Here is a 26,463-nt window from a genome sequence, read left to right as displayed (position 1 = left end):
GTAGTTCACATCTGCCAAAAGATCGGAACTGCTATGCAGCATAAGCAGTGACTTGAAGTAATACGATAGAAAAAGCTAATGTAGTATTAGTGTTTGTTATAACTCATACCTGTTTAACTACTGGCTAGACTTTTGCCTTCTCCACTGGTGTCTGGTGTCTCAATGCGTCTAATGGTTGAATTTTCAAACCATCATGACCAAATAACTAGGCACTGGCACAGGAAACTGTCCTAAACAAACACACTAGAGTTTGGAGTTTTATGGTTTGGTTCCGCTGAAATTCTCAGTTTGTAAGATTAAATAACATGAACAAAGAATCTACAATCTACTTTAAATGCTTGTATCGGTTGACATGTGTTTTCGCCAAAAGTTGGTTTTGTTGTGGAATTCATTATATCTTCGGTCGATTACAATAAATTCAAAGAAAACAGCCTTTTTATAAGACTCTTTTACACAACAAAAAGAAAATTACAACTCTTGAGAAAATAAACGCAGGATCGTTGTTTGGATCGCTGCTTGCGTGGGATCTTTGTCTGTGCCGGGAGCGCTTTGACTCGTGGACCACCAAATCACAGATTCTGATTGAATCGTGAGGGGTTTATGATTCTGACTTCGTTTATCGAAGTGAGAAATTGAAACGATATCTTATCGAAGTAAGATAGTCGTTCTTCTTGAAATTAAGTCAAAGCTCAATTTCAAGGATTTGCCGGAGGCTCAAGAACTTTGCTCTCTCTCTGCTCTGAAGTGCTCCAAATGATCAGCTTTGGATCTTTGCTGGAAGCTCCCTCGTGAAAAATAGCCTTCGGGGGGTATTTATAACCCTCTGGATGAACAGTGCTCGCGAGACAGCATTTGCTGTCTCGGCGGGCGAGACAGTATTTGCTGTCTCGCTGGGCGAGATAAATACTGTCTCGGAAACAGTAACCGTAGGCAGTTTTCGTTTTAACTGCCTTCCCACGTTTCAAACTCCGTTATTTTGGCAGTTATCCACGTGATTCTCGCCCACGACGTTTCCCACGTTCTTGAACAGTTAGTGGCACGTGTAGGGCAGTTACAAAGGCGATTTTTTGACCATCTCAAAGCTGTCTCGCTGGCGAGACAGTAAAGTCTGTCTCGCTGGCGAGACAGCAAACACTGTCTCGCTGGCGAGACAGCAAAGTCTGTCTCGCTGGCGAGACAGCAAATACTGTCTCGCTGCGAGACAGCAAAGACTGTCTCGCAGGCGAGACAGCAAAGTCTGTCTTGCTAGCGAGACAGTTCATATCTGTCAGTTTTGAGTGGTTTTCCCTATGTTTGGATATCTTTCAGCATTTTTTGACACCTACAACATGTAGTAGGCTTTATCCCCCCTTCTTATTGTGAGATCATAAATCTTAAATTTAGTTCCTCTAACTATTACATCAAAAGTCCAAAGTTATGGTGAAGGTCGAGAATTATACTTTTATATTACTTTTAACATGCCCCCGCAGGTTAAACGCTCGTTTTTATGGGCTAAAACCTGGACTCACGTAGCGGTGTCAATTTTAGAAAATCCGTTTAAAATTTATGGCCGGTGGGATTTGAACCTGGATTGCTCTGATACCATCTTAAATTTAGTTCCTCCAACCATTACACCAAAACTTCGAAGTTGTGTTGTGGTCAAGGATTACAGTTTTATATTAATTCTGACATACCCCTGCAGGTTCAATGCCCTTTTTATGGGGTGAAACCTAAACTCACGCAGCGGTGACAATTTTTAAAAAATACTCTTAAAATTCGTGGTCGGTGGGACTTGAACCTGGGTTGCTTTGATATCATCTTAAATTTAGCTCCTCTAACCATTACACAAAAACTCTGAAGTTATGGTGAGGGCCGAGAATTATAGTTTTATATTAATTTTAACAATAAATATAGATACGAATCAAGACAGCGAATGGTGTAAGTTTTGCCCATTAGGAAATCATCAGTAGTTATACATGTCCAATCTAGATGGTTATCTGGAAGCCCCATATCTAATACTCATCCAACCTAAATGGTTATCTAAAAGCTCATTTTCAAGCTTCAAGATCCACTGTTGTAAAGACCTAAATCTTTACTCGTCCAATCTAAGATGGTTGTCCAGAAGCCCTTGTCATGCTTTAAGATTTAATATAGTTAAACCTTATATTTTGAATCAATCAAACAATTCATCAACAGTTCAACATATATCCATGTTGGCCTAAGTGCGATTATCAACAAATAAGTGTGTGGGCATTACATTCCCTTACCCCTTAAAATTATTTTTTTCCTCAAAATTCACATAACTTGTCATTAAAAGAGGTAGGATATTTCTCCATTTCTTTATTCTACCTAGTTGCTTCTTTATGAAAATGATCATTAATTACTAGTGAAAACACTTGAAGCACAACACTTTCTTGTTACGGTCTCCAATCAGGACATGTTCCTTTGTTCGTATCAAATTCCCTAAATCCCAAAATTGAGCGGCACAAATTTTAAGCAAGATAGACCAAGTTCATTATATTCTAAAGCATAGACAAATGAAATAAATAGAAAATACTAGATAAGAATGGAGGTATTATCCCCTTACATGCTATCGGCTAAGCAATTTCTAAGATCTCAAGAGGACTGATAGCGATGTAATTTTCCTGTTTTGCTGAATCTATATTTCCTTTAGAGGGATAGACTTAACGATCACCAACATGTACTCAAAGTCTCTTTGGTTATTGTTAGAAGAAGAGAGTATTAGTTTAGTCCCACATTGTTGTAGGCAATAAAAATTGCCTTTAATCCTTATCAGAGAAGTTCAGAACAAAACTGCTAAAACCTCGCCCGAAATAGCAGAAAAAAGGGAAAAACGCAGATATCTCCCAAACCGTAAGAAATTTGGCGAAACGGAGGAAGGGAACCGAAGCCTTCGGCTCGGTTCGGATGGCCCCATCTCGTCGAGATAAGCGATTTTCATATATAATCCGTCTAATTCCGACTTAAGGTTTGAAAGTTACGGCTTATTCTTCGATCCATGCTCAGGAGCTCGCCTGCAGCTCGAATTTCGCCTGCACGATCAAGACCCAAGTCTGCCTGCGCACCTGAGCTCGCCTGCAAACCCAATTCGCCTGCTAGCTCGCCTGCTCGCCTGCAGTCCCAAATCCGCCTGCAGACCCAAGTCTGCCTGCTCGCCTGCAGCTCGAAATTCCCAGTTCGCCTGCAAGCTCGCCTGCAGACCCAAGTCTGCCTGCAGTCCCAAACTCGCCTGCAGACTCAATTCGCCCGCAAGCTCGCCTGCAGACCTAAGTCTGCCTGCAGTCCTAAGCTCGCCTGCAGACCTAAGCTGCAGACTCGCCAGCTCACTGTCAACTGCCCACTTGGAGTATGGGAACAGTTACATCAGTGGTCAAATCCCACGAATCAAGGGAGAGGGCACAGTACCCCAAGACCGTCAAGCGGCCGCTCACAGTACGAATGATTGGGCAGGTGTCAAGTCGGCCTGAACATTCATAAATGCAGCTCACCTCGGCTGTCTGAGTCAAGAGCCGGATCCGCCAGCACCCGACGAGCTGTCAAAGCCCACTCGAGTACCAGGAACCCGCTTTCCCACCTCTCTCGGCCTGAAGAGAGAAGACACGATACTCCAGGCCCGTCGAATGACTGCTCACGGTACGAGTGATCGGACAGATGCCAGATCAACCTGCGCGTTCATAAATGCAACTCAGCTCATCGGTCCAAGTCAAGGGCTGGAACCGCCAGCGCACAGTGAGTTGGCCCAATCCACTCGAGTAAAGGACGGCCGCTCCTAGGCGACAGGACGTGAAGCACGACCCATCGAGTGACGGTTCGTAGTACAGAGGAGCGACAAGATGTTTCTCAACAGTGTATGGTCACATCCCATGATTCAAGGAGCGGCCACGCCATCTCTCCTCTATTTAAGAACCCCGCCCGGCTACAGGAAAGGGGTTCACACATAGTTAATTGATTAATTCAATCAGTTAACTGAACCACTGACTCTCGACTCCCAACGGAGTCGACGACAAGCTCTCTGCATCACCTTTGCATTGCAGCGCCACTTCCTAGTTCTGAGCCCCGATCGCCGGTGAACTAGCAGACCCGAACTCCATCGACTCGAGCTTCTACTGCGTACCGAAGCTCTCCAGCAACTTCGATCGGATCGTCCAAGGGAAGCAGACTCGGCACGAGCACCGAGCGAGGCGTCCTATCGCCACCGAGGAACCCACGTTAAATAAGGAGGGTCTTCCCTCCGCTTCTGTTGTAAATATTTGATTTATTGGTTTGTAATAAGCCTTCTTATCAATACAAACAAAGTTCCCTGTTTTCGGGAGATCAAAATTTACACATATAATTGCTTGTGAGACTAACTTGTAACTAATCACTCTCTATAAATAAAGTACAGAGTGAGAGGATAACTCTCCAATAATCTCTTTTCTTTCCAAACTTTAACATGGTACCAGAGCCTCCTAAACCCTAAACCTTAACCCTAATTCCCGTCGCCACTTGTTCTAACCCTAACCCTAATTCCTAAACCCTAGCAGCATCCTCTCCTCTCTCTCGAAATCCTAACCACCTCCTCTCCTCTCTCTCGAAAACCTAGCCGTCTCCTCTTCTCTCTTGAAACCCTAGTCGCCTCCTCTCCTCTCTCCGTCTCCTCTCCTCTCTCTCGAAACCCTAGCCGCCAAAGATCAAATCCGTCACTATCTGCTTCGTCCGCCACCATCGCCACTTGCTTTGTTCGTTGTCACTTGCTTCCTTGACAACTTGGATATCTTACCTTGCTCGATGTTTCCTCGAGTTCAAAGTTGGATTTGATCTTGAGAAGTGTTTATCTTACCTTGCTAAGATATTCCCTTTAGTTATTGTTTCCACAATCGAAACATCAACGCCAAACCCCATTCATGTCCGACTCAGATCGTTGAATCGGTGGTCCACAGAGGAAACTCCATATCCATATCCACTTCACTGATCCGATCTTCCTCGACAACTCCCGCTCGTCGTCGATGATCGTCGCTGTCATATCTCTTTGTTTTCAGATCTGACTTAAATCTGTGAATTGTTCTCCAAAAAAAATTGGGTTCTTGAATTTTAACATTCGGGTTTCATATTAACCTTCGGACTCTTACATTTTAACCTTCAGTTTCTTGTATGATAACCTTCGGGTTCTTGCATTGTTAATCTTCGAGCTCTTGGACTTGTTCAACTTATGGATAATATCGTCTTGATCTCTACTCATCTATTTCATGATGGTCGAATATGCAAAACTCATAAAGTCTGAGTTAACGGTCCAGACGAAAGTTTCAGAGATATTTTCTGGTAGAACCACTAACCGAAAACTTGATGGAATTAACTACTTTCAGTGGAAGCGTGTTATTGAAATCTACGTGGCAAGCCGAGGTAAAACTAATCATAATGTCCTCTTACATCAGATTCTTAATACTATAGAGCCTAAAATTCAGGATTTAGTCCATCATTATATGAGAGTGAAGGAACTTTAGTGTTTCTTACAAGATCTCTATGGGGGTAGCAGTAATACTAATCGAGCATATGAAGGTATTCAAGAGTTGTTTCGTAAGAAACAGGATGGTAAATCCATGGATGATCATTATAATGAGTTCAATCGTCTGGCTGAGGAAGTTCGTTAGATTTTTCCTATTACTAGGGTTATAAAACAGATGCAAAACCAATGGAACAAACTTATGGTACTCACCTACTTGGATACTCTAGACAGTGATTTAAAATGCGGTTTGAGGCGCGCGCCCGAGGCGCTGGGCGCTGCGGCGCAGCGGTGCAGCGCCCCGCATGAGGTGCGGGGCGCTCTCGGTTCTCTCATCTGCAGCGGCGATCTTCTTTCGGCGAACGGAGGTCGACGAGCAGCCGGAGTTCGACGAGAAGCCGGAGGTCGACGAGAACGCGGTGAGTCGTTTTTTTTCCTTCGTTTTTTTTCCTCTGCTCGTTCTCTCTTCTTGCTTCTTTTCCTTCGTTTTTTTTCTTTTTCTGATCGTGACCGTGATTCGTTTCTCTCTCCTCTTTTTTTCCTTTTATTTTTTTCTTCGTTTATCTTTTTCATCTGCGTTTTTTTTCTTTTCTTTAACTGCTTGTTTTTTATTTTTTTTCATCTTCGTTTATGTGCTCATTTCTCTGCTCGTTTTTCTTTTTCATCTTTGTTTTTTTCTTTTCTTTAACTGTTCGTTTTTTTTTCATCTTCGTTTATGTGCTTATTTCTCTGCTCGTTTTTTATTATTATTTTTATCTTTAGAAGACAGTTCTGTTCATGTGAATAGATAGATAATTTTGTCATATGCATTATGAGGAACAGAGGAACTAGACATCATTTGATAGATAACTAATAGATAATTTTGTCATGAATTGATAGATAGTTCTGTTCATGTGATTGTTTGACTGTAGAAATGCTAACTAACTTACAAAGAGATTTACGGACTAATTGCTTGCTTCCTATTAATACATAATTATTGAAAATGTGATACTATTTGATTTCTCGTGCGAGATTGCGAGTATTGATTCTTGCTATTTGAGGGTGTAGTGCTACGCTGCTATTAGTTGACTTGAAAGTTGCAACTTGATTCGCCATTTATAACCTGTAAAGAAGGAAAATAAAATTTAGCAATATAATTGTTAATGTCATGCAATATCTAATATTAGTATGAAAGTTTGAATAATTTTTCATTCATCTTGTATATCTCAAAATACTAGTGATGTGTTCTGTCAAAAAAAAATACTAGTGATGTAATATTGTAATATGAATTTAATGTATATATGTGTTTTGGTGTAGATATGTCTTCATCGGCGAGTGGTGGAAGAAGACAAGATCCTACATGGAAATATACTTCATTGGTTGATGAAGGGAATGCCAATAAACATAAGTGCATATTTTGTAACAAGATCACAAATGGTGGCATATCCCGGCAAAAAGAGCATCTAATCGGGACGAATAGAAAACGTAAAAATGTGAGTCTTTGTCAAAAAGTCCCTCCCGATGTGGTTGAAGAGCTAAAAGATTATGAAGAAAGACAAAAGATGGCTAAAAGACAACAAGCTATAGATGAATATCTCCCAGAACTTGGAGATGAGAACATGGTGGAAATTGATGATGAGGAGGATGAAGATGAACAAGTACAAGAACGTAGAGATAGAGGAAAAGGCCCGGCGGTTCCTAGGCCATCTTCGGTAACGGCAAGAGGAAGAGGGAGTTTGGGCATGCACAGTGCGGGATCTTCCACAGGCCCAAAGAAGGGGCCGATGGATGCATTTCTTACATTTGATCCCGCTCTAGAGGTTGCTAAGGATGAAAGAAGGCGCAAGTTGAGGCAATCGTGTATTGAAGAAAGCCTTAACAAAGATGCAGTGGCTAAAGTGCATCAAGACATAGCTCGATGGTGGTATCAAGCCGGCATTCCCTTTAATGCCGCTCGTCTTAGATCTTTCAAAATCATGTTAAAGTCCGTGGGGGCTTTTGGGCCTAACTTGCCTCCTCCGACATTACACCATTTGAGAGAGCCTTTGCTTAGGAAGGAGAAGAAATACACTGATGATATGATACAACCTCATAAAGAGGTGTGGGCTACGAAAGGTTGTTCTTTCATGTCAGATGGTTGGAGTGACAGAAAGGGGAGAACATTGATCAATTTTCTTGTGAACTCTCCTCGTGGTACGGTGTTTCTTTCATCTATTGATGCGTCTGATGAGATCAAGACGGGTGACAGAATGTTTGAGATACTTAGTGAGCAGATTAAGCTCATAAGACCTCAGAATGTTGTTCAGATCGTCACGGATAACCATTCTAGTCTCAAATATGCAGGTAAATTTTATTTTGGTTATGAATCCTTTGCTAATGCTATGTTAGGATGCTCAAATATTGATCTTTTTTTATTCTTTTATTTATAGGAGTAGAATTGAAAAAAGAGTATCCTCATTTATATTGGACTCCTTGTGCTGCTCATTGTATTAATCTCATGCTCAAGGATATTGGTAAACTACCATCTGTGAAGCTAACCTTGAGTCGAGCTATGGAGTTGACTGGATTCATCTACTCACATGCGTGGGTTTTGAAGCTGATGAGAGGTCAAACTAACGGCAGAGAGCTTCTTAGACCGGCGGTGACACGATTTGCCACATCATTTATGACTTTGTCAAGCATCCATCGACAGAAAAATAACCTCAGAAAGATGTTTAATTTGGAGTCATAGAGGTAAAGTAAGTGGGCAAGAGATTCAAAGGGCAAATCAGCTGAAAGGATAGTTCATATGCCATCTTTCTGGAACAACATTGTTCGTATTCTCAAGCTGACGGCTCCTCTTGTTGGTGTTCTGAAACTTGTTGATGGTGACAAGAAGCCTGCTATGGGATACATTTATGAGGCGATGGATAGAGCTAAGGAGGCTATTGCTAAAGCCTTTGGTGATGATCTTTCAAAATATTCTGAGGTATTTGATATCATTGATAAGAGGTGGCAGGATCAGCTTCATCGGCCTTTGCATGCTGCAGGATATTATCTTAATCCTGCATTTTTCTATGACCATCCAAACATCCAAGGGGATGACGAAGTTATGAGAGGTCTTTATCAAGTCATTGAGAAGATGGTGCCCACACAAGACCAAGACAAGGTTGATAGGCAGTTGGATATATACAGGCATGCTGGGGGTCTTTTTGGTATGGAGATAGCTAAGAGAAATAGAAAGAAGAAGTCTCCAGGTAAATATGCATAATATAAACTCTCAATTGACTAGATTTTTTATAAGAAATACACTACTAATCATAGTCTATTTAAATTGACAGCTGATTGGTGGGAGTCTTATGGTGCATCAGCACCAGAGTTGCAGAAGCTTGCTGTTAGAGTCCTCAGCCTTACTTGTAGCTCCTCCGGCTGTGAAAGAAATTGGAGTACTTTTGAGCAAGTATGTTTAGTTTTATTTTATTGAACAAAATAGATTTAATTCCCTTAGAGATATGGATATTGATTTGATTGATTTGTATAAATTACAGATACACACCAAGAAGAGGAATAAATTGGATCATAAGAGGCTGCAAGATCTAGTTTACTGCAAGTACAACCAAGCTTTGAAGGAGAGATATGACTGCAGAGATTCTATTGATCCGATTAAGTTGGCTGATATAGATGAAAGCAATGAATGGTTGTTAGGGCAATTCGGTGAAGGTGAAAATGCAGAGAATGACTTGGTGGAGGGCGAGGACAACCTTACATATGGTGTCATAGGAGATGCAATGGGAGCTGAAGAAGATGATTCTATGTATCTAAGATCGACTAATAGGTTTCGAGGATCTTCGAGTGGTATTGGTTCTTCGTCGAGGAGGAGGGAGCCAGTTTCTGAGTCAGAAGATGAAGAGGAGTTCAATGATGAGGAGGAGACTGAAGAGGAGGATATACCCTTAGAAGAGGATGATGATGATGTTAATGAGGATGATTAGAATCATTAGGCTATTATTTTGCTACTTATTTGCTTTGTTTAATTAGATTGCTTGCTTTGTTTTGATTTGATGTTAGTGAACTCCTTAAGTGTTCAAGCTGCTTTGTGTTTTTGTTTTGATGGACAACTTGATTTGCTTCGATGATTAAAACTTTATTTTGTGATCTAGTAGTGTATATTTTATTTATCTTGAGTCTGAGGTTTCATTTTCTGTGTGAAATTTCAATTTTTTATTGAGTGCGCCTCGCTTCACTCGGGTGCGCGCATCGCATTGCGCCTTGCGCATGTGCGCGTAAACTGACATTGCGCCCCGCATTGCGCCTCGCGCATTGAAAACACTGACTCTAGATTCAATTTACTCCTCTGCTCGACCACAAATCATGGGGAGTTCCGCCATTGGTTCTCTAGCTAAAACTTAACACTTTTTAAAGAATGTTGTCCATGTACAATCACTTACATCCACCGTTGATCGCTCTGCGCTTGTCATTCTGAGTTAGCAGTCTTATGAACGATGAGATCATACTGGTGGTCCTGAAAGAGGTAGAAGCAACTTCGAAAGGAGAGTAGGTTACCATATTGATCGTTTTGGGGGCCGAGGTGACAATAAGGTGGCCGTGGAGGTCATCTCAAGGCGGACATACTCATGACGATGACTCAGTGAAGACTTGTAACTACTGCCACCAGTCAAGACATCTCAAATATAATTATCTTGAATTGGAAAAGAAGAAAACCAATGGTGCTTACATGACCGCTCAGAACAACTTCACCTCATCTGATAGTGAAAGTCAACTACAATCGGTCTTTCATGATGCGAAGTTACAGCGTCAATTTCAGCAATTTTAATTATTCCAACAATACTAAAGTTCACAAACATCGTCTTCCTCCTTATTCGCTACTCTCAAAAGTGCAGGTACACTTTTATCTTTACTTTACATCGTCTTCGTCTAATACTTGGATTATACATACAAGTACCACTGATCATATAACTGGGAATCAATGTATCTTGTCATCTTTCAGCCCTACATCTAATTCAATTATACTACCTGATGGTTCACGTACACATGTTCAGGGTGTCAACAACACCAATCTTACTCCTAGTTTTCCTCTTTTCTTCGTATTCTATCTTCCTAGTTTTCACTATAACCTTTTATCTGTTAGTAAGATTACAAAATTACTAAATTGTATTGTGATATTCTTCTCCACATATTGTGTCTTTTAGGATCTGATCACAAGAAAAACGATTAGGACAGGGCATGAAAACGGTCATTATAAACTGGACTCAGTGTTATCGAGGCGCAAAGCGCAATGCGGGACGCAAAGGTCCCTTACGCGCACCATACGCAAAGCGCACAACGAGGCGTGCGCCTCACTAATTGAGGCGCATAACTCAAACTAATATTTGTCAACATCATAAGACAGAAACATATAAGCAACATATTAGTTATTTATATCCAAAATTATGAGAATATCAACTTAAATCATCAAATTATGCTAACTGAATTTTTAAAGTAATAAAAAATCAACTTAAATCATCAAATTATGCTAACTGAATTTTTAAAGTAATAAAAAAGATACAAGAAACATGTATTTAAATCATAGTAATAAAAAAGATACAAGAAACATGTATTTAAATCATCAAATTAAGTGATTAACAATTATGAGCATATATTTATAAATTGTCACATAAAAGACTAAGAAATATAATTAACAAACATGACTGTTCATAATTTTTTAATTAGTATTCTTAATTGATATTTGCTACTTAGCATGAAAAGATGAAGAATGAATGTAACAATTACATATTTACATGTTTATAATTTGCTAGTTAGCATGCTAATTAGAGAATGAAGTTATAATTAGCAAACAAGTATACTAAATTACTAATTATTGTTTTCTTTTTATAGGTTAAACATGAAAAGATGAAAATAGATTAGCAACTAGTAAGAAAGAGTATATTACATGATATAAATATGTAATGTAAATTATTTAAAAAATAGAAGAAATAGTATGTTACATAACGCAGGTGTGAGGCGCACGTGAGGCGCGCGCGAGGCGCGCGCGAGGCGCGCGCGAGGCGCGCGCGAGGCGCGCGCGAGGCGCGCGCGAGGCGCGAGCGAGGCGCAAGTGAGGCGCACGCGAGGCGCGCGCCTCGCTGCGTGCAGCGCCCCGCCTCGCGTGCGGGGCGTATTTCCCCCAGGCCGAAGCGCCCCGCGCCTGGGGCGCGCCCGAGGCGCGCGCCTCAATAAGCCTGACTGGACTTGGGCGCCAAACATTTAGCTTGTATTGGAAACTCATCAGCTCTACAATATCATTATCAGCTAGGACATCCCTCTCTCTGTTTTCAAACTTCTAAATCCCCAGTTTAAATCTCTTTCCTCTTTAGAGTGTGAGTCGTGTCAACTTGGCAAACACTATCGTGTATTTTATCCTAATCGAGTCTCTTTCCTCTTTAGAGTGTGAGTCGTGTCAACTTGGCAAACACTATCGTGTATTTTATCCTAATCGAGTCAATAAGAGGGCTGCAAAGCGAGTCGTGTCAACTTGGCAAACACTATCGTGTATTTTATCCTAATCGAGTCAATAAGAGGGCTGCAAAGCCATTTGATCTTATTCATTCTGATGTTTGGGGGGCCATGTTCAATAACTTCTAAATTAGGATTCTGATACTTTGTCAGTTTTGTAGATGATCACTCTCGTGTTACTTGAATTTATCTTCTCAAGTCTAGGTCTGAAATCTTTTCTACATTTAAACTCTTTTATTCTGAAATAGTCAATTAATCCAAGATTTCGATAAAAAAAATTTGATCTGATAATGCAAAGGAATATTTGGATGGTAACTTCACTAGTTTCCTTGAACATGGAATTCTCCATCGAACTTCTTGTGTTTACACTTCTTAACAAAATGGAGTTGCTGAACGAAAGAATAGACATCTCCTTGATCTCTTTTCGCTTCCTCCAAAGATTTTTGACCCTCTGTGCTTTGTTCATAATCACAGTCCAAATAAACAAAAGTTTGACTCTCGGTCTATTAAAGGCATTTTTTTAGCTACTCTCGAAAACATAAAGGTTACAAGTATTTCTGTCCACCACTCAATCGCCTTGTGTTATCTGTTGATGTAACATTCTTTGAAGACAAATCTGGTTATTCTAGTTCTCCAACTCCATCATCGGATGGGTATGACTATTTAATCATACAAGAGTCATTGGTTAACGGTAGTGGTTCATCCATAGACAATACTATTTGCTCTACTAGCAAAGATCCTGCTCGGTTTAACGACCCAATTCAAGTTTATTATCGGCGTTCTGCTCCTGCTCCTAAGCCAACGTCGGACTCAACATCATGTCCTTCGTCAGAAGAACCAGAATCAGTCAGTGAAAATTTACCCTTCTGCGAAAGGCCTTCCTATTACACTTCGAAAAGGAACACAAACTTATACTCAACATCCTATTTCTAACTTTGTCTCTTATGATCGCCTTTCCTCCACCTTTCGATATTTTGTTACTTCTCTCGACTCATATTTGGTTTCCAAGAATATGTCAGAAGTCCTGTCTATTCCAGGTTAGAACAAAGCGATGCAAGATAAAATAATGGCCTTGCGACAAAATAAGACTTAGGATTTGGTCCCACTTCCACCAGGAAAGCGACACATCGGCTGCAAGTGGGTGTACACTATCAAATTGAATCCTGATGAAACTTTGGTACGCCTGAAAGCCCGACTTGTTGCTAAAGGCTATTCGCAGGTGTATGACTTAGATTACTTAGATACCTTCTCTTCAGTGGAGAAAATGACATCTGTTCGGATTTTTATCACATTAGCAGCGACAAATCACTGGCAACTTCATCAGTTGGACATCAAGAATGCATTTCTTAATGGTATTCTAGATGAGGAGGTTTAAATGGAGCAACCACCAGGTTTTGTTGCTCGGGGGAGAATGCGAAGGTGTGTAGGCTGAAGAAATCACTTTATAGTCTAAAACAATCTCTGAGAGCCTGGTTTGGATGTTTTGCATCGGTTATTCAGGAATTTGAGCTCTGTCGTACACAGAAAGATCACTCTGTCTTCTGGCGATTTCAGAATGGAAAACGAATTCTGCTTGTTGTCTATGTGGATGACATTGTAATTATAAGGGGATGATGCTTCTGGTATTGACAACCTGAAGAAGCATTTATAGACACATTTCCAAACCAAAGATCTTGGTTTCCTAAAATATTTCCTAGGCATTGAAGTCGCAAAGTCAACGAAGGGTATTCTTCTATCACAAAGAAAATACGTCCTGAATATGCTTTCAGAAACTAGGATGTTAGGATGCAGAAGCAGTGATTTTCCAATGAATGTGAACTCAAAACTACTACCAGATCAAGGGGAACTTCTTAAAGATATTGGACAGTATAGAAGATTGGTGGGGAAACTGAATTATCTGACGGTGATCAGACCTGACATCACATTCGCAATTAGTGTTGTGAGTCAGTTCTTATCTGCACCAAGAACTACTCATTTGGATGTAGTAATGAGAATTATGAGGTACTTGAAGAAAGCTCCAGAACGAGGAATTCTCTACTCAGATCAAGGACACATCAGAGTTGCAGGCTTCTCTGATGCAGATTGGGTTGGATGTCCTTTTGATAGGAGATCAACTACTGGATATTATGTCTTTCTCGAAAAAAATCTAGCGTCATAGAAAAGTAAGAAGCAAAGTGTTGTATCTCGATCTAGTGCAGAATCTGAATACAGAACTACGGCAAATGTGACACTAGAGATTGTTTGGATCAGAGACCTATTGACAGAAATTGGTTTCCCTCCAGAATGTCTCATGGATCTATATAACGACAATAAAGCAGCAATTCATATTGCTGAGAATCTCGTGTTTCATGAAAGAACCAAGCACATTGAAGTCGGCTGTCATGTAGTCTGTAAGAAGCTTGAGGATAAAATCATCACGGCAAAACATGTATCAACAGTAGATCACTTGGCAGACATTCTTACAAAACCACTTGGTCGAACACGGGTTGACTTTATTTGTGACAAGCTGGGCATGCATGATATATATGCTCCAGCTTGAGGGGGAGTATTAGAAGAAGAGAGTATTAGTTTAGTCCCACATTGCTTGTGAGACTAACTTGTAACTAATTCATCTTTATAAATAAAATATAGAATGAGGGGATAACTCTCCAATAATCTTTTTTCTCTCCAAACTATAACAATTATCAACATATTTTTCTGCCGGGGCAGTTATGAGTCTATCATGAATTGCTTTTATTTTCCTATTATTATATCAATGAACTCTTTCGCCTTTAGATCCCAAAAAGGAGGGAACCCCTTAATTTGATAGTAAGAGGTGTACCATTCAACAATGGCTTAGTCATCTTTCACCATTATTTAGCTTTTCCCTTCAACAAGCAGGCAGATCTTCTATTCATCCAATGACTCAAATATCTCAAAACTAGTCTTCACCTCTTTCAAAACGTATGCTTTTCTGCTCTGCATTTTTAAACACTGATCTCAAGAACTATATCAGCATTCCAACAACACCATGAAGTCATCAATCATTAACTTGATGTAAACTCAGCAATATGGTTGCAACGACCTTGATATGAACTGTTAACAAAAGAAAGGCTTTTAGGTAGTTTAGCTTTATGGATAACAATTGTTAAACAAAGTGAAGTTCTGTGAAGTAAGGAGTCAATTAAAAACTTACAACTGTTAAAGCCTCATCTCATTGTAGGATTAGATATTTAATTAACTTAGGATGCATTATTTGATTTCAAATTTGAATTTGAATCATTGAGTTTGATCTGTATTACAATTATTAGGCTTCAAATTTGAATTTGAGTCCTTGAGTTTGATCTGTATTAGGATTAGCTAGTTGGTTTGAGACTGGAATTTGAGTCTATTAATAATATTTGAGGAATTCTTCTGTGTCTATAAATACTATAGTAATTTCAGGTTTGGGGATTAGCTATTTGATTTCTGATAACTTTAAAAAGTTACGCATGTGATTTTCTAGCTTGGTGTGAGAACAAAAACCCCAATACTATTCTACCTCTCCTCTTTGTTTTCCTGCAGCTGACAGCACCTCCCCTCCTTTAATGTCTCCTGTTTTGCAGAGTTGCCCTTTTCATTTCTCTGCTCGCAACAATAAAGCCAAGTCCCTCTCAGTTCTGCCCTTTCTCGTCCTTCAAACAGCCAAGCCTCCCATCTCTCTCTTTCTTTTTCCCACAAAAAGAGCTGCCACCTATTCCTTCTCTTCTCCATCTGAAAACTTCTCCGTCTTAATAGCAACCAAAACCATCTCTTTCTCTTTCAAAAAGTTAACCAAAAACCCCCACAATAACTCCAGAACAGGCCCAAACCCACTCTGAACAGCCACAATCCGTCCCGACAGCCACCAAGCACCCCCGAACCCGGGGATTGAACTCAGATCAGCCCACAACTTCAAAACGAGCAAAGTTCCCCTCTTCTTCATTCTTCGTTCTTTGTCTTCAGTTGCTCACCCTTTACCCATCACTGTTTCTAATTATGCTAAACACTACATATCCTTCTTAATTGCTCCAACCAAGTTTGCCTGGCTAACTCTAATCCTCCTAATCCTATTGATTATATTCTTATCATTTCTCTTAATCGCTGCATCTAGTTCCCTCCATTGCACATGATACAGACCATCTAAATCTATTCATTTTGTCATTTCTCTTCAAAAGTAGGAATCTCTAATTACTTACAAATACGCTCATTTTATCGTATCTCCTGGTGTATATCCACACACCTATCATAACATTCTCATCTCTGTCACACTCATTTGTTGCACTTGTCATTTTCTTAATTGTCCAGCATTCTGCCACAATCAGATAGCCGGGAACATTCTTCCACTTTAATCACATTGATTTGATTCCTTGAACCATTATTTTCAACCCCACCACCTTGACATATGACTAATCTGAAATAGCAAAACTGAGTAATATACATATACTGACTAGCAGTATGCACATCAACAAAACCAGGACAATCATAATTTTTGAGAACCATCCCATGATACCTTGAAAAGGTGCAGTCAGCCAAACTGCACGATAAGATTTAACAGCGGGAAGAACCAAGATAAACATTCAGCAGAAAACACAAAATGATTCATGGTATCAAATAATTCAATCAATCGCATAACAAAATTATTGCTCTAAGTACTGATGTGGGAATTAATGACTTACAGATCTTAGATCATTGTCTTCATTCAACAACTTTCCACCTTCAGCATCAATTACAGCTCGTTGTTCAAGAAGATATTTCTAGAAAATAGAAAAAATAATTGTGTCAGTATAAATACAGTATTTTCCAAAGCTAGGGTAATCATGATCTCCAATACAGTTCTGACATGAATTTAATAGTATGCACCTACTCTATTAAAGCAAGACCATTAAAGAAACAGACTCAACATTCACTGAATATAAATTCATATTTGTATAAAATGTCAACACACATTGTCACCTAGAAAACAATGATTCGCTGTTAAGATTGGGGTGTGTTGACATATTATTGGCACCATGTAGAGGATAAGAAATGGCAGATTATGCAACACACAACACTGGACTGATGGAGGAAGGAGGAACAAGAAAAACGATGAGGCTTGAGAGGGTTGAACAAGAGAATATCAAATTTTAGTTTTACCCTCAAAACTTGTTACTTCCAATTTAAAATCAATAAAAGCAATCTTTTTATACAGACTGCGAGGATGTGAATCCATGCACATTGAAGCAAACATGTATAAAGAAATATGAGAAGTCCTCACCCACCCATGTATTATAGTTAACTTAATTATCATGCTCAGGAGTAGAACATATTTCTCATCTAACCAAAACTCATGTTTTTTCACTCTTATAGCAATATAGAAAAAGAGATCATTGTTTTACAGCAAATGGGCTTCCAGACATTAAATATCTTATATATCAACCTTAATATCATCTACATGGTTAAAAGGATCTTCACAAATATCGTAGGAGACACAATGTGAGTGTCTGCGTACGTATACACGTGTTTATGTGTCTTGTATAAAACTCTCCAAGGTCGTAGTTAAATTTTATAAGCATATGCCTTAAGCCCATCAAGCAAGGCAACCTTAAGCCCAAGCCCCTGTCCACATTAAGAATTGGGTTAAAACTTGGACCAAGTCTGACTAAAGATTTGTAAAGCACGACACACAAAATTTTGGATCTATTGTGATGAAGTAAGCAGAACTAGTTCAAGCCTTCCCCCTAGAATGCAGGGCGTTATCTGAAATTCATTGTATACTCATGTTAGAATAACTTTTGGATACTTGGGTTGGACCTATTGAGTACTGAACCCATATCCAATAAAGCTTGTATAATTCACGTTTTGATTTTGATTACCGTACTGAATCCGAGATTACTGTTCACTAGCTATTCACCAATGTGAGATTGTGATTTTTTGCATGTATCTGATATCATAAAAGTTCACCTCATAAGTATGGATCAGGCTAACTAATATAACAGGAGTTAGATGGGACTTGACAGCATTCCAGAACAAGTAATGATGCTGCCAAAGACAGATGGTTTACAACAATAGCTTAATATAGTTGAAGTTGAACCTGAGGCAACATGTTTGCAGCAGAAGAGATGACAACTGAGATTGATCGCTCCTAGCAGAAAAATAAGGAACCAACCAACAGAAGTTAATCTCTCGAAATAGAGCAAACTATCTGTAACTGATGAACAACTAAAGAGAGGACAAAGTATCTGTAATCCATAAAATGTAACAGTATCAAGATAGAAGTTCATCTAACAAGAAAAAAAGAACATTAATAATGGGTTATGGAACTCAACAGACAAACAAATACTTAGAAACATAATTTAAAATTGTATGCTGATAATAGGATACATAAATAAGAAAACTAAAATTTGTTTAGTAGCTAGATAACAACAAATATAGCAGAAATAATATAACTAAAGATTAGAGCCTAACAGTGAGAAAGGGGAAGAATATGAACAGTAACAACTAAGAAAACTATAAGAATAGGAACAAGACAACAATATGAACAGTCCATTGTAGATAATTAAGACAAACATGGTCTGATGGGAGATATATTGAAACAACACCCCGAGGTGCCAATGCTACAGGTTTAAACAAAGTGGGAATGGACTAAATGTATAGCATTTACAATAAGTATATCCATTTTCTACAAACAAATAAGGGTATGGATATGGTTCAGTAAGGAACAAACATTTTCATAAAAGTTATGAATTGGATGGGAATACAAATATCTCTTATACATGATGGAAACGAGTATGATTTTGGAAGTAACAGGATATGAAATACAATAACTTGCTAAATACAACAGATCATTCCAATTAGAACCCACAAATAGGTCTGAAATACAAAAGGAGAAAGTTTGACACTTGGATCAATAAAAATCAACTTCAGGTCCACTTATGACTTATCTGAGGGCAAAGAAGGTTTGGTTGTTTGATACACACAAATATATGTGGATCAATATCAATTTTTTTACCTATATCTGTATCTGTCAAGTAATATGAAAAGATTTCAGTCTGTACCCGACCAGATACGCATATATAATACCAACATTTGCATCCCAATTAGATACACATGCAGATATATCCATCGGTGCTTGTTCCTGCTAGCACCTCTAAGCAATGTTTGTTACATACAAACATGCTATGCCCATGTGGTTCCAGTGGACTCTCGTTACCACGACACGTCAAGGGAGATGTATAGTGCCCACCCACATAAGAAGGATCGTAAGAGTTTACTCTCCCAGGCAAAAGAAAACCAAATAAAAAGAATTTGATGATCAAGGGAAGAAAGAGGGAAAGGAATACAGTTATATTTTCACATGTCAATGTCATCAGTCATCACCGATATGCATCCTTGACGGAAGCAATGCCCTAGGGTGAGTACCAATGGCATGAAGTGCAGCTCTTTTTTTCTGACAATGCCTAGTTCAGGCTTTTAACCCCTAATAACTTTTCCTCCAATACTAACTATATAAAGGGTACTTCTGGGTGGTTATGTAAAAAATGGAACACAGAAAAAAATTAATGAAGAAATAAACACAACCTCCACATGTATAAGATAAACATTCAAATGTTCCTTACTCTTTTTACAAGCTTTGATAGCATGTCTAATGTGGATAAAACTTTACGCCCCTGAGTAAGCTGAGTCCTGAGGCAATAATAGATCACAGAAAAGGAGTAATATTACTATAGTCCAAAATTAAACAAGAAACAATTGTGAAATAAAGCATATATAATATATAAAAGGAAAAAATCATGCCCCGGTCCTGTTAGACTATGAAGCACGGACACGCATAACATGAAGCCGTGTTGTGTCGTGTCCGTGTCGGACACACGTGTCGAACACACGTATCCTATGTATTTTTTAGGATTTGCCTCGTCGTGTCGGACACACGTGTCGAACACACGTATCCTATGTATTTTTTAGGATTTGCCTCGTGTCAGCGTGTCGGATGGCCGTGTCGATTTTTTAGGATTTGCCTCGTGTCAGCGTGTCGGATGGCCGTGTCGGATCCGTGTCCGTGCTACATAGCTGTTAGACCGTTGGCAAGATGTAAGTCATGTGACCTACGGAATGCAACATATAGTTTGACTCAATCCACTGCAAAAATTAACTAGTTAATGTTGCACTTGACTCTTGGGCTTACATGATAAATCATTCAATCAATCTATCAATATCCAATGAGGGACTAAATCTTGATCTTAATTATGCGACATCCTCGTCGAGGCATGACAACGGTTCATCTTAGTATCACCACCAAGCGATATGGACTGTAAAGTTGGCTCCTACGGGCTTCTAGAGGTAGCTCCCACCACACTCCAAGCCCACGAGCCCGTTGGCGCGATGTAAGTTCTGGGACCCATAGATTTCAACACATAGTTTTGCTCAATCCAGTACCAAAATTGACTAACACATAGTTTGGCTCAATCCACTGCCAAAATTGACCAATTTTGGCAATGGATTGAGCCAAACCATGCATTGCATTTTGTGAGTCCCATGACTTATATTGCGCCAACGGGCTTATGGGTCTAGAGCGTAGCAAATGTTATCAGAACGGTTAGTTAGTCCGAAATGTAGAGCTAAGTGCTCTACAGGACTAAGTACTATAGCGCATGTGTAGTAGGATCCACGTCTAGAAGCTCATGGGAGACACCTCTAGAAGCCTGTAGGAACCACGTCTAGAGAACACATAGCCTGGTTGTGATACTGGGACAGACCATTATCATGCTGCGACAATGGGAGCCACAACTAGAAGCCCGTAAGGGTCACCTCTAGAGTCCACATCACATGGTAGTGACACTAAGATGGACCATTTCATGCTACTACGAGGACAGCGCATAATTAAGGTCAAGATATAGTCCCACATCAAATATTGATCGAGTGACTGAATTGTTTATATTATAAGTCCAAAAAATCAATTGTATCATTGACTGGTCAATTTTAGCTATGGATTGAGCCAAACCATGTGTTGCACTCTATGGGTCACAGGCTTACATGGTGCCAACGGGCTCGCGGGTCCGGGACGTGACAAGAAATGTTTGGTTATGTCTAGTAAATCATAAGTGCAATTAAAGATAAATCCAAGTGGAACTATACAACATTACTAAGAATTCATATATAATGATATACAATGAATTCAGTGAACATAGGTTTGTTATCACTATAGATTTCCTCCATACAAGACCTTCTACATCACTATATGACCAGGAAAGAGAGATGCATGAAAAAATTATCCAAAAATAAGACAATAAGAATAAAGATGAAAAAGATATTTAAAATTTCATCACGACAGAAAAGCACTTGTGCATTATGATGCAATTGTAAGAAATGACATGCTCTTTTGGAATGTGCACCTCCTCTCTACTCATCACTGTTAAAATTAAAAAAATTCATTTATGTTGTTGCATAAAAAGCTTTGGCTCAATTTCAACATGAATTGGATCAAATATGTCAATTTGCAACCCAGTTATGGTAAATGCACCCACATTAGCGCTTAGTTTAACTTAATCAGGTAAAACTTAATTAAAAAACAAAACTAGACCCACTTACCTAAACTGCTTTAATTTACAACATCTTAACATCCCCTCAACCCAAAAATAAAAATAATAAAAGTAAACATGATCTCGCTATTATCTCTCTGTCACCACTGATCCCCACACCAACAGTTAGATTCATGTATAGGTCAAGAATACTTGTATGGGGCACCCAAGAATGTAGCGCCCTCTCCCCAACCGCTAGATTCAGGCATAGGCTAAGAATACTTAATCAGGAGCACTCAAACATGTAGATGATGCTTCATCAATTTGAGGTGGTTGTACAAAGAAAAAGTCTAATGGTTACAATGCATTGAGTTGTGGCGCCTATCAATATGAAAAGTCGTGGCGCCTATCAATATGAAAAGGATGGGAGGAATGACGATGTTCTCAGTGACAGAATATAATTATGCGCTTTGTGATTATCAACAAAGCATATTTTTGTAATTCTACGTAATCTGTTTAATTAGTGTATAATTTGATTATGCTCCATGCGCTTCAATACCAAACGCACGCTGAGACTTTGTTTTAGAACATTGCTCTTCATGCATAACTACCACACCTTATCACTCATCATTCAGACTAAATTAAAATGCTCTTGTATAGAATAAAAGCTATGAGGCCGTAGAGATTGCCTACAGCATAGTATAAGCTATAACAGAAGATTAGAGAGGCGCACAGGGGTACATCCAAAGTGAAGAAGGTAGATTCTATTATTAAGTGATTTCAATTTGTTCTCCTTGCCCTTAAAGTCATGCAGGAATCATCAACTAGGCCTTGTGCATAACCACCAACCTTGCGTTCTCTTTTCTTCCCCCACTGCTCAAGAGCTATGTTGTATGGGTACGGGTACAGGTACAAACACCAGTACGGGTACAAAACACGACAAATTTGTAAAAGGTACGGTACAGAGACCATCTATATAAATATTTATATACACATATATTATATATTAGAATTAATAATTTATATGAGAACAAGAATGAGAATTTGAATTCATATAACATTGTTGTGTTTCGTTTATTATGTGAATTATAAATTGGAAATTACTAGTGTCTGAACTAGACATCCAAAAAATCGTACTTCGGAACCTGACCTATGTCCAACAAGTTTCAAAAAGTAAATATGTAGGATATACATCCAAAAAATGTATGACTAATGTTTAAGTTAAAACGTGTATCGTATAATTGGGTACATACTCGAATAAATATATACATATATGCAAGGAGTGTCCAAGGAGTTTGGATATGGATGTGTGTCTGGTACTGGTACGACTTCATATTAGAAGTACCTACGTAACATAGTTCAAGAATGATGGAGTCTCCTTCCATGAAAACTCGAGATGCTCCTAGGACCTCAACTGCAAGCCTAAGTTCAGCCCATGCAACTTAAGGCTCACATGTGAAATTGATAACCCATAAACACCAATTGTTTCAATATAGACAACTCAGCATTTCTCCTTTCTAATAAGAAAATACTGCTTTAATACATGTTTTGGATAAGCATGTATCTGCTTATAAGCATTTGATCAAGAGGACGTGAGTTGTTAATCCTATCAATGATAAGCCAGGTGGATTCTTGCTATGAGATTAGTATTCTATGATGGTGTTTGTGGGGTTTATATTTTGGTCAAAGTAGCTTTTAAGCTAGCTTTTCCATATCTACATGCTTGGTAACATCCCAAACAAGCTAGCTGTTAAATCCCAATTAAAAGGTTAGGGTTCCCATCTTCTGAAAAATTAGCATGGTAGCATATAATCTCACCTAAATAAGTCTGATTTGACCAAGCAAATGACTACCCTACTGACACAATTTTTATAAAATATTTATCAATGGAGGCAAAAGCCACCAAAAGCTAACATATCAACCCCACCCCCAAAAAAAATCCACAAAAAGAAAGAACCTCTTTGTCTAGGGCCCTTCAGATCCATAATCATTACATTGGGCACCGGAAAATCCTTTTTTTTTGTCTTTTAACCAAAATATGGTTATTTCGACAAAATAGGTTAGACATTGCAGATTATGAACTTAAAATTTGTTACATTGAATACTCGGTGTTGTCTAAAAATTGGTATGTGCAGCCAGCTACCTAAGCAAATGGCATTCAAGAGAGTTATGAACTAGCCTATACTCCACAAATCATATGCATTTTTCGAGGAAGAATGTATAGCTAATGATTATTGTAACATTAAAAACATATATTTTAGAAGGACGTGATTAAGTATTTTAGACAGAAAGAATAAAGCACCTTTTAAACGTTCCCGAGACCTTTGCGCCAAATATGTCAGTGGCAACTGACACAAAGCTACATTTCCTGATAGTAGATACCTTTTCGACATAGTCAATAACCTAGAGGATGTGAAGACATGCAGCACAATATATGTGACAATGAATGTATAAAGACCAAGATACTTAAAGGAGCATCAACATTAAAAAAAACGCACAGGATGAAAGATGGCAACACAAATAATAATTAAAATTGAAAAACTTTTGACCTTCTTCTTTTCTTCTTTATCACCTGGCAGAAGGGCTTTGAAAGCTTGACGAAAAGAACTATCTTCACAGCCAGGCAATGTTGTTTTAAGCATTGCCATAATGGCCTTGATTACCTATTACGGAAAAGACATTATGAGTCAAAAATAACTGTAGGAGAATAAGTGCGAAAAGGATAAGTAGACAAGATTCACCTGCCAATAAAAAGACAATATAAGTAAAAAAGGAAATGGTCGCATATCATAAATCACATTGAGTTTATAAGCACAAAGAATAATGTGAATGACTTATGCCCATATTCAGTTCACCAAGGAATTAAAATGAACAATATAGAGAAAGGAAATAAACAAGGATAGGTAAAAACAAATGCATGTCAATGATAAAAAAGCCTATGGTGCTTTAGACTATAAGAAGCCTAATTATATGTAATCCTGATGTAGTACTGATGAGCCTGGTAAAACATTCAAATTTGTATAAACAAATTACGACAGATATAAACTTTAGCAAAATCGGAATTAGAAATTACTATGATTATTGCACAAGAAAAAGTTTAAAGCTCATGCGTCTAGAATAATTAAATATGAGACATTGAATGGAAACTGATGAACATAGTACAGAAATAGGATGAATCACCAACCTACTTAAGATAATCTACTAAATGTCACAACTACAGTTAAAATTCCTACATATTTGTGTGACACATAACTGCATAAGGTAAATAATTGCCAATTGTCCATGGTTGTGATATAACACTAAAATGTAATGTCTGGCCCACTTAAGCTAAGAAACTGCACAGAAGCATATATGTAAAAAATTTATATTCATTAACCACAGATAATATGAACATAACAAAAAAAGAATATTAAAGCACACATCATGAGGCATACAATATCACAGATCCACTTAAACTAGTTAGTGTTGTACAACGTTTTGCTGCCCAACATATCAATTAAGTTGTCAAAATGAGAGAACTGTGTTGAAGATATACAAAGATGCCTACCGCAAACTAGAATGGTGTCACCGTGTCAGTAGTAAAAGGGATGGCGGTGTAGGAAACCCTACATTCGGTCCAGTTTGTTCCATAAAAGAAAAAGAACAGATGCATGCCATCAAATTGTAACCTTACTATTACCAATCTGATTATCATACAAGCAGAACAAGATGATAATAAGTAAGCACTAGCATAACCAATGAACTAGTAATCTTTTCTTATACTTCAACTGCATGGTTATAGGGGGCAGTAATTACCAAAATAGGGCAAGTAATAATATGATTTGAGTGAGAATCACCGTAAATCAAAAACAGATTACAATGTTATTCTTATAATTCTAAGTCAATGATTCTATACGCTTGAAATGGACAAGCACCAGCAACCTTTTTCCTATAGAAAGCCACACCATGAATGTTAAAGGGAATTTTTCTGTCACGGAAGGACATCTGGAAAGCTCTACCAGATATCTGCATAAAGTTGATCGAAGTGTCTATTAGAAAATTATATCCCAGTAAAAGTTCACAGCCTGCTGTTTGAATTTTCACCTGCCTCCTGTAGAGGATTGCAACATTGCTAAAGGAGCACTTGTCAACTGAACAATCAGATGTAATTTCTAAGATTTTGTCAATGACAAATGCACATTGAGCATCTTCAGTACGGCATTCTTTAACAAGAATCTGAATTGTATGAAGGATCAAACATGTGAAGCGGCTAAATTACCAGGTTGGCCTATAAAGTGACAGCCCTTTACCAATAAGGCCTAAAAAATGACATCCGGCGACAACAAAACCTAAAAAGTGAAAAGTGACACACTTAACCGACAATGCATATTCCAGTCACCGGAGTTTTGATTTGAGCGACAGAATTTAAGTATTTTTTTGCGTATATACCCCTCAAATCTCCCACACTTATAGTTTTGCCCTCCAAGTTCAAATATTTGCCAAAAAAACCCATCATCCGGGGATGTTTTTTTTTTTTGCAGAGGGTAAATCTATACATACGGAAGATTTGAGGGGTATATATGCAAAAAAAAACTTAATTTTGCCACTCAAATCAAGACTCTGGTGATGCAGAGTATACCTTGTTGATTAAGTGTGTCACTTTTTTAGGTTTTGCCATCATCGGCATCAGTTTTTAGGCGTTATTGGTTAGGGGTTGTCACTTTATAGGTAAATCTGATAATTTAGCTGTTTGAAGCACTAAATTTCATAAGAAGGATGGTAATTGGGCACACAATTGAATTCATTGCTATGAAGCACAAGCTTGGCAAGGATACTTTACAGCCATCAGAGTTATCAGTCTCAACTTGCTTATGTTGGCATCTTTTGACATTGTGGTGAATAAGAGATGACGCTGCCTCAACAATACATCGGGTGGAACGATAGTTCTTCTTCAATTTTATCTGCAATTTAACAAAGATAAAAGAGAGGAAACCTTAGAACTAATTCAGCAATTGCTTTGCAGTCATAATATCCAACAGA

At 38.6% G+C, this 26,463-nt stretch overlaps 1 protein-coding gene across 4 annotated transcripts in view; it reads right to left on the bottom strand.

Annotated features, from left to right (window-relative positions):
• LOC109839046 (ATP-dependent DNA helicase SRS2-like protein At4g25120) overlaps positions 1-26,463 on the bottom strand; it is a 41,010-nt gene that overhangs the window by 9,295 nt on the left and 5,252 nt on the right. For 3 of the 4 annotated variants that reach the window (XM_020407476.1, XM_020407478.1, XM_020407479.1), the window contains exons 10-17: positions 26,259-26,384; positions 25,528-25,659; positions 25,366-25,449; positions 23,994-24,107; positions 23,747-23,847; positions 19,546-19,612; positions 18,021-18,071; positions 16,627-16,704 (exon numbers count right to left, since the gene is read on the bottom strand). In XM_020407476.1, the coding sequence (XP_020263065.1) occupies positions 16,627-16,704; positions 18,021-18,071; positions 19,546-19,612; positions 23,747-23,847; positions 23,994-24,107; positions 25,366-25,449; positions 25,528-25,659; positions 26,259-26,384 (753 nt within the window). The remainder of the gene's footprint in view (positions 1-16,626; positions 16,705-18,020; positions 18,072-19,545; positions 19,613-23,746; positions 23,848-23,993; positions 24,108-25,365; positions 25,450-25,527; positions 25,660-26,258; positions 26,385-26,463) is intronic. The other variant, XM_020407477.1, reaches the window with a different exon arrangement.

This window comes from Asparagus officinalis, chromosome 4 (assembly GCF_001876935.1).
Source record: "Asparagus officinalis chromosome 4, Aspof.V1, whole genome shotgun sequence".
Classification (NCBI taxonomy): Eukaryota; Viridiplantae; Streptophyta; class Magnoliopsida; order Asparagales; family Asparagaceae; genus Asparagus; species Asparagus officinalis.
Note: the sequence above shows the minus strand (reverse complement) of the source record. Positions and strands in the feature narration are given on the sequence as shown.